Source organism: Juglans microcarpa x Juglans regia, chromosome 5S (assembly GCF_004785595.1).
Source record: "Juglans microcarpa x Juglans regia isolate MS1-56 chromosome 5S, Jm3101_v1.0, whole genome shotgun sequence".
NCBI lineage: Eukaryota > Viridiplantae > Streptophyta > Magnoliopsida > Fagales > Juglandaceae > Juglans > Juglans microcarpa x Juglans regia.
The window spans coordinates 32,086,942-32,098,590 of record NC_054603.1 but is presented as its reverse complement, the minus strand read 5'-3'; the positions used below and the strand labels follow the sequence as shown (position 1 = coordinate 32,098,590).

Genomic DNA, 11,649 nt, shown 5'->3' with positions numbered 1-11,649 from the left:
AACATTTTTTTTTTCATGCGGCATGTCACGTTAGTAAGTCCAACTATTCGAGATTAGGGATGAATTTGATCAGTTATGAACCATTAAAAAAAAATTAGAATTTAATCTAAAAAGATTCTCGTTTATTTTCATATAAATTGAGATAAAAGTTAAATAAAATATTATTAAAATATTATTTTTAATATTATTTTTATTTTAAAATTTAAAAAATTTGAATTATTTATTTAATTTTATATAAAAATTTAAAAAAAATTATAATAATTAGATAGATTTGGTAATTTGAGTTGAGCTGAGCAGGTGAAAAAGAAACGATACCTTAATAAAAACATTAGACTAAACACTTTTACAATGTCAACATTTAATGGTAATTTTTTTCAGATCGAATGGCATTATCGATTAGTTCGAAGGTCAGTATCATCAACCAAAAGCGTACAATACCTTACCGCATAATTGTGGACTGCCCACCGTCACCAGGTCATCCGCACCCACCGATCCTACAATTTTTTACTCTTGAATTTCTGAATACCTGTCTTACTCCTCACTCTTCCTTCTCCAATAAAGCTTAAAGGGTGGGGACTCTGTGCGTGTCTCTCCTTCAATTTGTTCTTTTCCTTTCAAATTGTACTGCAACGCTACTGCTACGACACCCCTATATATATGTTCAGATATTATCGTGATATTTGTCTTGGATCTGAGCACCTCAATCCGCTCCTTCCTGATCAGCTGATCTTTTGTGTATTCGGTGTGAAGCCGCTCTGGCATTAGTAATAATTGGGTGGGAAGCTAGCAACTTTGAAGGAAGATAAATTAAAAGCTAAGCATGTACGGCAGGGATCCGTGGGGTGGGCCCCTTGAGATAAACGCCGCGGACTCGGCCACAGACGACGACCGGAGCCGTAATCTGCAGGACTTGGACAGGGCGGCGCTGTCTCGACCTCTCGACGAAACCCAGCAGAGCTGGCTGCTGGGCCCCGGCGAGCAGAAGAAGAAGAAGTACGTGGATCTGGGCTGCATCATCGTCAGCCGCAAGATCTTCGTCTGGACTGTCGGCACGCTTCTTGTCTCTGCCTTCTTGGCTGGCTTCATCACCCTAATCGTCAAGACCGTACCACGCCACCGCCATTCACATCCTCCCCCTGACAACTACACCCTCGCCCTCCACAAGGCTCTCATGTTCTTCAACGCCCAACGATGTAATCTTACTTTGCCCTATTCGTGTTAAGTAGATCTGCTTTTGTCTGATAAAAGAGTACATAGACGCACTTGTTTTTTTTTTTATCATTTTTATAATTATGTTTTAAAATATTTAAATGATATTATTTTTATAAGTTATTTTTTTTTTAAATGTCCATATAAATATTAATCGTAAACTCAATCGTCACACAAGCTTTTATAAAATTAATGATGGGCTGATTATTACAGAATACGGAAACTTGTAGAAAACAATTTTTGCTAAGTTTTTTCCGAAGTAAAAAGGTTTGTACAAAAAACAGCATTAGATCAATTTACTTTTGTACAGGAAAAGCTTATATTAATTGTAGACACCATTGCAATGCATTTTTTTTATAGGATATAGGACTAGAGCTGAAGCAATTTCAGAATATGAAATCTTGTATGAGACTAATATTAGTCTTTTTTTGACGTAAAAATATTTTTTTTAGTAGGTAAAAAAAAATTTATACAAAAACATATAGATTTATTTTTGAACTCGTTTATATTAATTAGATTTTGCACCACGGAAGTAAAATCTTGGCTTAACCACTGGACCCGCTCTTATAGTTTATCAAGTTAGAAAACTACTTCGTTCTCTTTGTTTATTTATTTATTTTTGCTTCATAATCGCAGCTGGGAAACTGCCAAAGCATAATAACGTCTCGTGGAGAGGGAGCTCCTGTCTGGATGATGGCAAGTCCAACACCGCCACCTTTTACAAAGATCTGGTGGGTGGCTATTATGATGCTGGAGATGCTATCAAGTTCAACTTCCCGGCCTCGTTTGCCATGACCATGTTGAGCTGGAGTGTAATTGAATACAGTGCCAAATATGAAGCTGCTGGGGAGCTCAACCATGTTAAAGAGATAATAAAATGGGGGACTGATTACCTTCTCAAGACTTTCAACCATTCCGCTGATACCATAGACAGGATCGCTGCGCAGGTACATCTACATACTTGGTCATTCATTTAACCATATAGCTGATAGGAATATCTTCTTTATTTTTTATTTTTTAATAAGTAAAAGTATTATATATATCAAAGGAGTAACCAAGTACATTGAATGTATACAAGAAAACATTTTGTCCATAATAGAAAGCCTCTAATGACCCAAAAAACCCGTGAAAAACAATCCAAAATACATGGAGCCTGACTCCAACCCCTTGTTTCCTATAGAATTAAAACTCTATCCCAAAACCCCATCCCAACCCCTTGTTTCCCGTCTTCACGATGCCCTCCCTTTAGACTTCCCTCTAGGAATTAGATTGTGTGCTTGCAGCCTAGTTTCCTGCCATTGAACTATGTTTCATGTTGTGTGTGAGTGTACCAGCCTTAGTCTGTTAGGAAGGACAAGACAGCTCCCCTTAGGGGCTGTCCTAGAGATGTACTTGCAGTATGATGGTTACTATTACTAATTTACAGTTGTAATCAAGCTGAGCGGATCTTTTGTCGAGTCAAGCTTGACTTAAATAGCTAGAGCTTGAGCTCGATTTGGGAGATTGCCGAGCTCGAGCTGATCAATACACGAGCTCAGGTCAAGTCAAGTTATTTTCACATCACTTAAGTACTTAGTAACTAACGTATAACCGGGATACGTGTTATATATATAATTCGAAAAGGTTGCTATGTTTATATTATTAAATTTAATCTATACACATACATATCTATATACATATAAAAAATTTTAATATACAGGAATAAATTATATATATATATATTCAATGATGTATGACCAAACTTTAATTGAGTTGAGCATAGCTAACGAGTCGAGTTGGGCATGAAACGAACGAGTCTTAACCAAGTTGAGCTGAGCTTAATCGAGTATGCGTCATTTACTGATCAATCAGGTTTTTGCTTTGATGTTAGAGTTTTTTTCTCCCATGAGTCAAGCTCGGTTTGAGTTAAATAGACTGAGTATCGGCTGAACAATCATACAAACTGATTCATTTATAGCCCCTATTGCTTTTCTATGATGTCCATTCTTTATGGGATCATTGATAAATTCCAGAATAAGTGATATTTATTGGTACAAGAGCACCCCCTTGAGTAAAAGCTTCCCCAGCCAGTTGACCAAAATGAGGATCCCAAATTGCGAGCAATAGGTCTTACATGTAGAGGGTCATTCAATTCAATGGAGGACTTCTCAATTCTTGTATGTTATCTAAGGGATGGAGCCAGAGGCAAGTTCTTTTGGAGGTATTATCACAAAAATAGTGCCCTTCTAATCTGGCGGCATGTATAGGAGTCCCTTACACCAAGAATTTAACCCTAAATCGCTAATCATCTAACATTTATCATAGTGTACCATAAGCGTCATTGAAAGTCCTCACCAAGGTCCCTTTCAAGAGTTTTTTGAGAGAGGATTGACTCTAGGCTGAAACTAGATAAAACTCACTCAAACTGGACTCTATAGGTTGTACACGAGTCCTCAGCCCCTTAGAACTCTTCAAGGTTCAACAATTGGCTGTTGGAATGCATAAGAAAATAGAACATCGATTGAAAGCTATTTCAAGCGGCTGAGTTAAAGGTGAAATGGCTGGAATCAAAAGCTTGATGAAAAATCATCCCATTCCTCAAATCGTAGGGAGGGTGGAGTGTGATTGGTGGCCTTCCCTCGAGGTTCCAATTCAAGATTTGCAGCAGGCAGTCTAGAGAGTTGATAACACTTTTCCTTGCATGTTTGATGAAGAAAAGAAAAGAATGAAGCTATAACACCCCAAGGGAGGCCTAATCCACACTTAGGCCCTACTTCAAAAAGACTAGTCAACTCCCCCATTGGAATCATTATAAACCGCAAGAACTTCTCCCTTCCATGCAATGTGGGATTCCATATACCACTTACCCTCATCAATCCCTTAAATTGCCAATGTCCTCATCAGACCATTCCATCATAGGTGGCATGGCTTAAGTCTCACATTCTTGCTGGGTAGGCTTTGACATAAAGAGCAAGAACTCCCCCCCCACCCACCAAAAAAAAAAAAGCAATGTGAGATGCCATACATCACCTACATTATCACTTAGTATAGGGTATCGCACTCACCCCTCCTTAGGCCTCTATGATACCCCCCATACTAACTAATGAGTGTAGGTGTTGTATGGGATCCCACATTATTTAGGGGAGAAAAGTTCTTGCTTTTTATAAGGATTCCAATAGACTCCAATTGTACCATTCACTACTCCATTTGGAGTAAGGCCTAGGTGTGGCTTGGGCCTGTCTTAGAGTGTTACAAATGGTATCAAAGTCTATCTCAACCAGAAGTGTGAGACTTAAGCAATGCCACCAACCATGGAATAGCTTGACGAGGATGTCGAAAATTTATGGGAAGGGGAGAGATTATGATACCCCATACTGAGTGAGAAGTGTTGGTGGTGTATGGGACCACGCATTGCTTGGGAGGGAGAAGTGCTTGCTCTTATAATGATTCCAATTGGCTTTAATTACACCATTGATTATTACGTAGGGACCAGATGTGGCTTGGGCCTCTCTTGGAGCGTTACAACAACACAGTGCAGTGATACAGCTTCTCTTTGAACTTTTGAATAAAGTTTAAGCTTAAAGGATGAGGGAGAGAGGGGCGGCACATTCTATGCTTTCTTGAAATCCTATAACATCCCCTCCCTCATAGGTTGCACTTATTAACAATTTTCTAAATTACTTGAAAAACATAAACTAAAATATTTATAAATGGTCAAGGCCTTTGCCTCTTCACCCTGAGCCATGTCTTTTCTTGCAGCTGCATCCTCACATTGATCATTACCTGGGATTGTTAACAGATAAAAACAAAACTAAGTCAAATACTCAATAAGCAACTGCTTCATACAGTTAGCAATATAACCAAAAAACATTTCATTTGTAATGAATGCTTTCCTCTCATTTTCAACAGGTTGGGGTTGGAGATACTTCTGGAGGGAGTACAACTCCTAATGATCATTATTGCTGGATGCGTCCTGAGGACATTGATTATAAACGACCTGTATATGAATGTGGCAGCTGCTCAGATCTTGCTGCAGAAATGGCTGCTGCTCTAGCTGCTGCATCTATCGTTTTCAAGGACAACAAGGCCTATTCACAGAAACTCGTCCATGGTGCCCGAACACTCTTCAAATTTTCAAGGGAACAAAGGGGCAGATACAGTGCAGGTGGATCAGAAGCTGCGCTGTTTTATAATTCCACTAGTTACTGGGATGAGTTTGTATGGGGTGGTGCCTGGTTGTACTATGCAACTGGTAACTCCTCCTATCTTCAGCTTGCCACCACACCTGGTCTGGCCAAACATGCGGGTGCTTTCTGGGGAGGGCCTGATTATGGTGTGCTGAGCTGGGACAACAAACTTGCTGGTGCTCAGGTAACTTAATATGGTTTCTTGTTACCATGTTATAACTTTTGGTTTCAACCTGTGTTTTGCTTTTTCATAACAAGGAAGTTAAGGTCTGAACTTATTTTTGGCTTTTTTAATGTGGGTTGAATGCAATGATGCATTTACTGCTTATTTGATGTTCATTCTGATGTAGAGAGATTCACCCTTAATCCAAAATTTTTTGCATGCTCAAATGCTATAGATGTGTTATGCTATTAGATTGGATTGCAGTTATTTCTGCTTACATGGAATAAATATCAGTTATTTCTTCCTGCATGCCCCATGTTAATACTTTCCATGAATTTCTTACTTTATGTTTATGTATATTTACTTATCAAGAAAATGTTTATGTATATGCATATTTGGTGGTTGATTTCTTGTTTGTTTCTACTGCTTGTAGCTGTGTAAAGTTAGAGTGATGAATTCTTATGGGTCAGCGTCATAAATGAATATATGCCCCATTTTATAGCATGTAAAAATTTAATGAATGGGAAAGTATCGTATTGAAAAGGATTTGTATGGGATTCATGGTGTCTATTTGTGTCTAGGGTGAGGGCTATCTACAGGGGTGGAACCAAAAAGTTTAATTTAGGAGGGGGGCAAAACTATCTAGATTTTTTTGGGTGTGGTAATTTTTACAGTCTGTAGTCAAACATAGAGAGAGAATACTACTTGTTATTCATTGATGTTCGACAGTATATACATACTACATACAAATGACAATTATACCCTCATAAGTTACACTAATTACAACTATGTTCTCTTAACACTCCCCCTCAAGGTAGGGCATATATATCATATAAACCTAGCTTGGAACAAATAAGTTTTAACTGACTATAACACCGTGGTTTGGTAAACATATCTGCAAGTTGATTAGCAGACTTCACAAAGGGTGTAAAAATGTCACCACTTAATACCGTATTCCAAATGAAGTAACAATCAATCTCAGTATGTTTAGTCCTCTCATGGAACACAGGATTAGACGTAATATGCACTGCAACTTGATTATCACAAAATAATTGAAGAGGGACGAGAGCTAGAAACCCAATCTCTTGAAGAAAGTGTTGCAACCATGTCAGCCTACTAGTAGTGTGAGCCATTGCTCTGTATTCAGCTTCTACACTAGATCGAGCTACTACTGTATGCTTCTTACTCTTCTATGTAACCAAGTTACCTCCCACAAAGGTACACTATCCAGTACTCGATCTTCTATCTGAAGGAGATCTTACCCAATCAGCATCTGAAAAAGCTTCATTTTAAGATGTCCATTTAGTCTATACAACAATCCAAGACCAGGAGCTCATTTAAGATAATGAAGAATATGGATTACAGCATCCTAATGTGAGACCCTAGGCATTTGTAGAAATTGGCTCACTAAACTCACTGCATAAGAGATATCAGGTCTAGTGATAGTATGATAATTTAATTTCTCAACAAGTCTTTGATACCGACCTGGATCTCCAAACAACTCTCTTCTCTTTCAAGAGTTTACGATTTGGGTCCATAGGAGTGTCAATAGGCCATGCACCCAACATGTCAGTTTCTTCCAGAAGGTATAGTACATATTTTCTCTAAGATGGGTTAATACATTTTTTAGATCTACCGACTTTAATTCCAAGAAAGTATCTAAGTTTGCCCAAGTCTTTGTCTGAACTGATCATGTAAAAATTGTTTTAGCTTAGCAATTCCAACTGAGTCACTCTCAGTAATTACAATGTCATCCACATATACAACCAATAAGATATGACCTGCATCACTATGTAGGTGAAATACCGAGTGGTCTGTTTGACATCAATGAAGACCAAATGCCAATACAGCATTAGAGAACCTCACAATCCATGTCCGTGAAGATTGTTTCAAATCATATAATGCCTTTTTTAACTTGCACACATTACCTCGACACTCCCCCTGAGCAACAAACCCAGGTGGCTCCATATACACTTCCTCATTTAAGTCGCCATGTAGGAATGCATTTTTAACATCCAACTGAAATAAGGGTCAATCCAAATTAGCAGCAAGAGAGATCAATACTCGAACAGAAGAAATTTTGGCAATTGGAGAGAAAGTCTCTTCGTAATCAATGCCATAATTTTGAGTGTAACCCTTAGCAACCAAGTCGGCTTTCAGACGTTCCACAAAACCATTAGGATGGAATTTGATTATATATACCCATCAACATCCAATAGGTTGTTTACCAGGTGGTAGAAGAACAAGATCCCATGTCCCATTATGATGAAGAGCATCCATTTCATTTTTCATAGTTGTCCTACATCCCGGATCAGATAAAACATCATGAACTGCCTTAGGAATAAAAAGTTTTGAAAGTTGAGAAGTAAAACTTGAGATAAGGCATGACAAGAGACATATTGGATAATCGGATGTTGAGTAACACAAGAATGAGTACCTTCTCGAAGAGCAATAGGTGGAGAGTCTGAAGCACTAGGTAACTCAGGATCTAAAGATGGAGACAAAGTTGGTGGAGGAATGGGAGCCGAGGGCTGCAAGCAACGTGAGTACACCTGGAAAGGAACAAGGGGAGGCACTGAAGGGGGTTGGGTAAAAGTGGGTGAGTGTACAAGAGAAAGGATAAGAGTAGGTAATGGTAGAGGATCACACTCAACAACCGAAGATGTGTTCGATAAATAGGGTATGGACTCAAAGAAGGTGACATCAGCACTCGTGAAGTAACGTCTAAGAGCAGGACTATAGCAGCGATATCCTTTTTGAGTCCGGGAATAACCAACAAAAAAACACTTGGTAGAACGTGAATCAAGCTTATCAGAGCATGGGCCAAGGTTATGAACATAGCAAACACACCCAAAGATTTTTGGAGGGAGAGAAAAAGATGGAGAGGAAGGGAACAAAATGGAAAAGGGAGAGGAACCATCAAGGACTGATGAAGGCATACGGTTAATAAGGTGACACGCAATAAGAACACCATCACTCCAAAAACGTTTAGGAACATGCATGTGCAATAAAAGTGCTTGGGTTACATCTAACAAATTGCAGTTTTTGCGTTCAATCACCCCATTTTGTTGGGGTGTATAAGAGCATGAAGTTTGATAAACAATTCCTTTATTACTTAAGTAGCAAAGGCACTAGATTGATATTCTTTAGCATTGTTAGAATGCAAAACTTGAGCTTTTTGTCTAAATTAAGTTTTAATTTCTTCTCGCAAGACTTTGAATATGGAAAGAAGTTCAGATTGTACCTTCATCATAAGCAACCATGTCATACGAGAATAGTCATCAACAAATATAACAACTATATGTTGAATCGATGCCCCCAATGAGGCTTGGGTCTGCCTCTGCCTATTTATGAATTGCATTATTCTGGAATCTTTGAAGAGTTTAGTTCTACAGCGTGTTACATTGGTATTTTTTTTTTTTTTTTTTTTATCATTATGCTAATTTCATTTGTATGTCTAGAGGACCAAGTTCACGAGTTTCTGGGTTTGACCTCCCAACTTTAGAGCCAATGGAGAAGTCAAAAATTTATCTTTTGGGGCTGAACTTATATTATAATAAAAAGCTTTTGTAAATAAACCAAGCCCCCTTAAACTGCGATCACATTTGGAATTACCCCCTAACTATCAATTTTGGCAATCACTCCCTTAAGCTACTAAAATATTGCAATTCTCCCTCCTTAATTAATTTGACATAAATGCCATTGATAGAAAAATAAAAGTCATATAATCGTAAAAGTAAAAAAAATAAAAACTTTAAAAAATAGTTATGAAAAAGAAAAAATTGGGAAATTTTTTGGATGAATAAAAAAATTTAAAATAGCATTAAAAACATGAAAAAAGATTGAAAAATCAAAAACTTGAAAAATGTGAAAAATATTTTTTAAAATAATAGTTGGTATATTTTGTGGTTGTGTTAGAATTTATAGTGGTAATTTTGTCTTTGTAGGGGAGATGGTACGTTACAATCTTTTAGTTGAGTTAGGAAGGGGTAGCTGAAGATTGGGTGGAAGTTTGAGGGGCTTTATATTTTTCCCGAACAATCTTTTTGTATGTAATTTATATTTTTTATATATAATGATGGGAAACTATAAAACATAGGTGAAGACGCAAAAATATACACACACACAGACACACACACACACACACACATATCTAACATGTTCACCAATCTGAAGATCTCTATCGCACAATATGGTTGTGACAGATCATAAATTGCAAACTATGACACGTCCTGTTTTCTTGTGTTTAGGTTCTTCTAGCCCCTCTCCTTGCCTCTGCCCCTATTAGGTTAGGTGTGGATAGTGAGTTGAGATTAAAGTTGAAAGTTGGATAAAATATTGTTATTATATAATCTTTTAATATTATTATTGTTTTGGGATTTGAAAAAGTTGAATTGTTTATTATATTTTGTGTGAAAATTTATGAACTTTGTAATGATGAGATGAGATAGGTTGAGAGCCCCTCTCAATCCAAACCAAGCCTTAGAGCTCTCTGGTCATATGTGGGTTTATTTCTGACAGGATCTTATTTTCTTGTGGTTAGGTTCTTCTAAGCCGTTTGCGGTTGTTCTTGAGCCCTGGGTATCCATATGAGGAAATTTTAAGGACATTCCACAATCAGACCAGCATCATTATGTGCTCATACCTTCCCATTTTCACTAGCTTTAATAGAACCAAAGGTACACTACCTCTTACTTCATTGACCTTATATCTGAAGCGAGGACTCCATTGACATTATATTGTTCCATATCTAGTTTAAGTATCCTTCTAGGAAGCATACCATTTCACAACCAGATTTGACTGAATCAATCAAAGTTATTTTTTTTCATTTTGTTCTTTAAATTCTCAATTTTTTTAAGAAAAAGGGCAGCTGAAAAGTCATATTTCATTTATGAAAATACCAATATTTGAATAACAATTCAAAAATATTATTTTTATTCAATTCAGTCAAAACTGGTTGTCAAATGGTATGTTAAGTATCCTTCCCCTAATCTAACGTGTGGATGGAATTCGTTCTGATTCTTTGGAGAGTCTTTGCAGGGGGTTTGATTCAGTTAAACCATGGAAGGCCTCAACCTCTTCAATATGTGGTCAATGCAGCCTTTTTAGCTACGCTCTATAGTGATTATCTCGAAGCTGCAGATACACCTGGTTGGTATTGTGGGCCCAATTTCTATTCAACCGAAGTGTTGCGTGAATTTGCCAAAACACAGGTACATGATGTTTTAATCTCCTTCAATAAATTTATTTTACCAATAAGAAAAGGTCTTGTAGGGAACTTGACTCTGGTCACGTGATAATAAGTGGGTGCTGATAAATGGACAATTACTGTGGTGTTACATGCAGATTGATTACATCCTTGGAAAAAACCCTCGTAAGATGAGCTATATTGTGGGTTTTGGTAATCATTACCCAAGACACGCCCACCATAGAGGTGCATCTATCCCTAAGAATAAGATCAAGTATAACTGTAAAGGAGGCTGGAAATGGCGGGACAGTACGAAGCCAAACCCAAATACATTGGTTGGAGCTATGGTTGCTGGCCCTGACAAGCATGATGGTTTCCATGATGTTCGTACAAACTACAATTACACAGAGCCGACTCTTGCTGGCAACGCAGGTTTAGTTGCCGCACTTGTGGCTTTGTCTGGTGATGGGACTACTGGGATTGACAAGAACACCATTTTCTCTGCAGTTCCCCCCATGTTTCCAACCCCACCACCACCTCCGGCACCTTGGAAACCATGAGTTATTGCGTCACCTCATCTTCTATTGCCAAGTGTGCTGTATGGCTAATGAGTTTTTGGTGCAGTAATAGTTTATGGTGTTCGTATCTCCTTAATGTTAAGGGAAATTGTACGACGAAGAAGGAGATGCACATAAGAAAGCAATGACTAACTTCCTAAAGGCAATGGGTTGGGGCCTGGTTGGGGATTCAAGGGTCATGGCCGGTGTTAAGAATCGATCACTGATACTTGGGAATGTCTCTTTCTTTTGAGTTTTTTCGTATATGTAATATATATGTAACCATTATCATTCTTTAGACAAGAATTTAACAGTTTGAAATGAGTTCACAAATCAATTTCTATCTTACTGCATCAATTTTGTTTT

The 11,649-nt window shown here is 37.8% G+C and overlaps 1 protein-coding gene across 1 annotated transcript; it reads left to right on the top strand.

Annotated features, from left to right (window-relative positions):
* Positions 1 to 305: 305 nt before the first annotated feature.
* Positions 306 to 11,649, top strand: LOC121266733 (endoglucanase 25-like). The gene is made up of 6 exons (XM_041170537.1): positions 306 to 1,193; positions 1,846 to 2,156; positions 5,098 to 5,559; positions 10,082 to 10,217; positions 10,579 to 10,751; positions 10,885 to 11,649. The coding sequence occupies exons 1-6, from the start codon at positions 821 to 823 to the stop codon at positions 11,284 to 11,286; spliced, it is 1,857 nt and encodes a 618-aa protein (XP_041026471.1). The 5' UTR covers positions 306 to 820; the 3' UTR covers positions 11,287 to 11,649.

Bases quoted from the DNA above. Each gene is read 5' to 3' on its own strand.
- LOC121266733 (XM_041170537.1), top strand. From the start codon at position 821: ATGTACGGCAGGGATCCGTGGGGTGGGCCCCTTGAGATAAACGCCGCG. The intron at 5,560-10,081 runs GTAACTTAATAT...TCTTGTGGTTAG, and splicing joins ACAAACTTGCTGGTGCTCAG to GTTCTTCTAAGCCGTTTGCG. The intron at 10,218-10,578 runs GTACACTACCTC...GAGTCTTTGCAG, and splicing joins TAGCTTTAATAGAACCAAAG to GGGGTTTGATTCAGTTAAAC.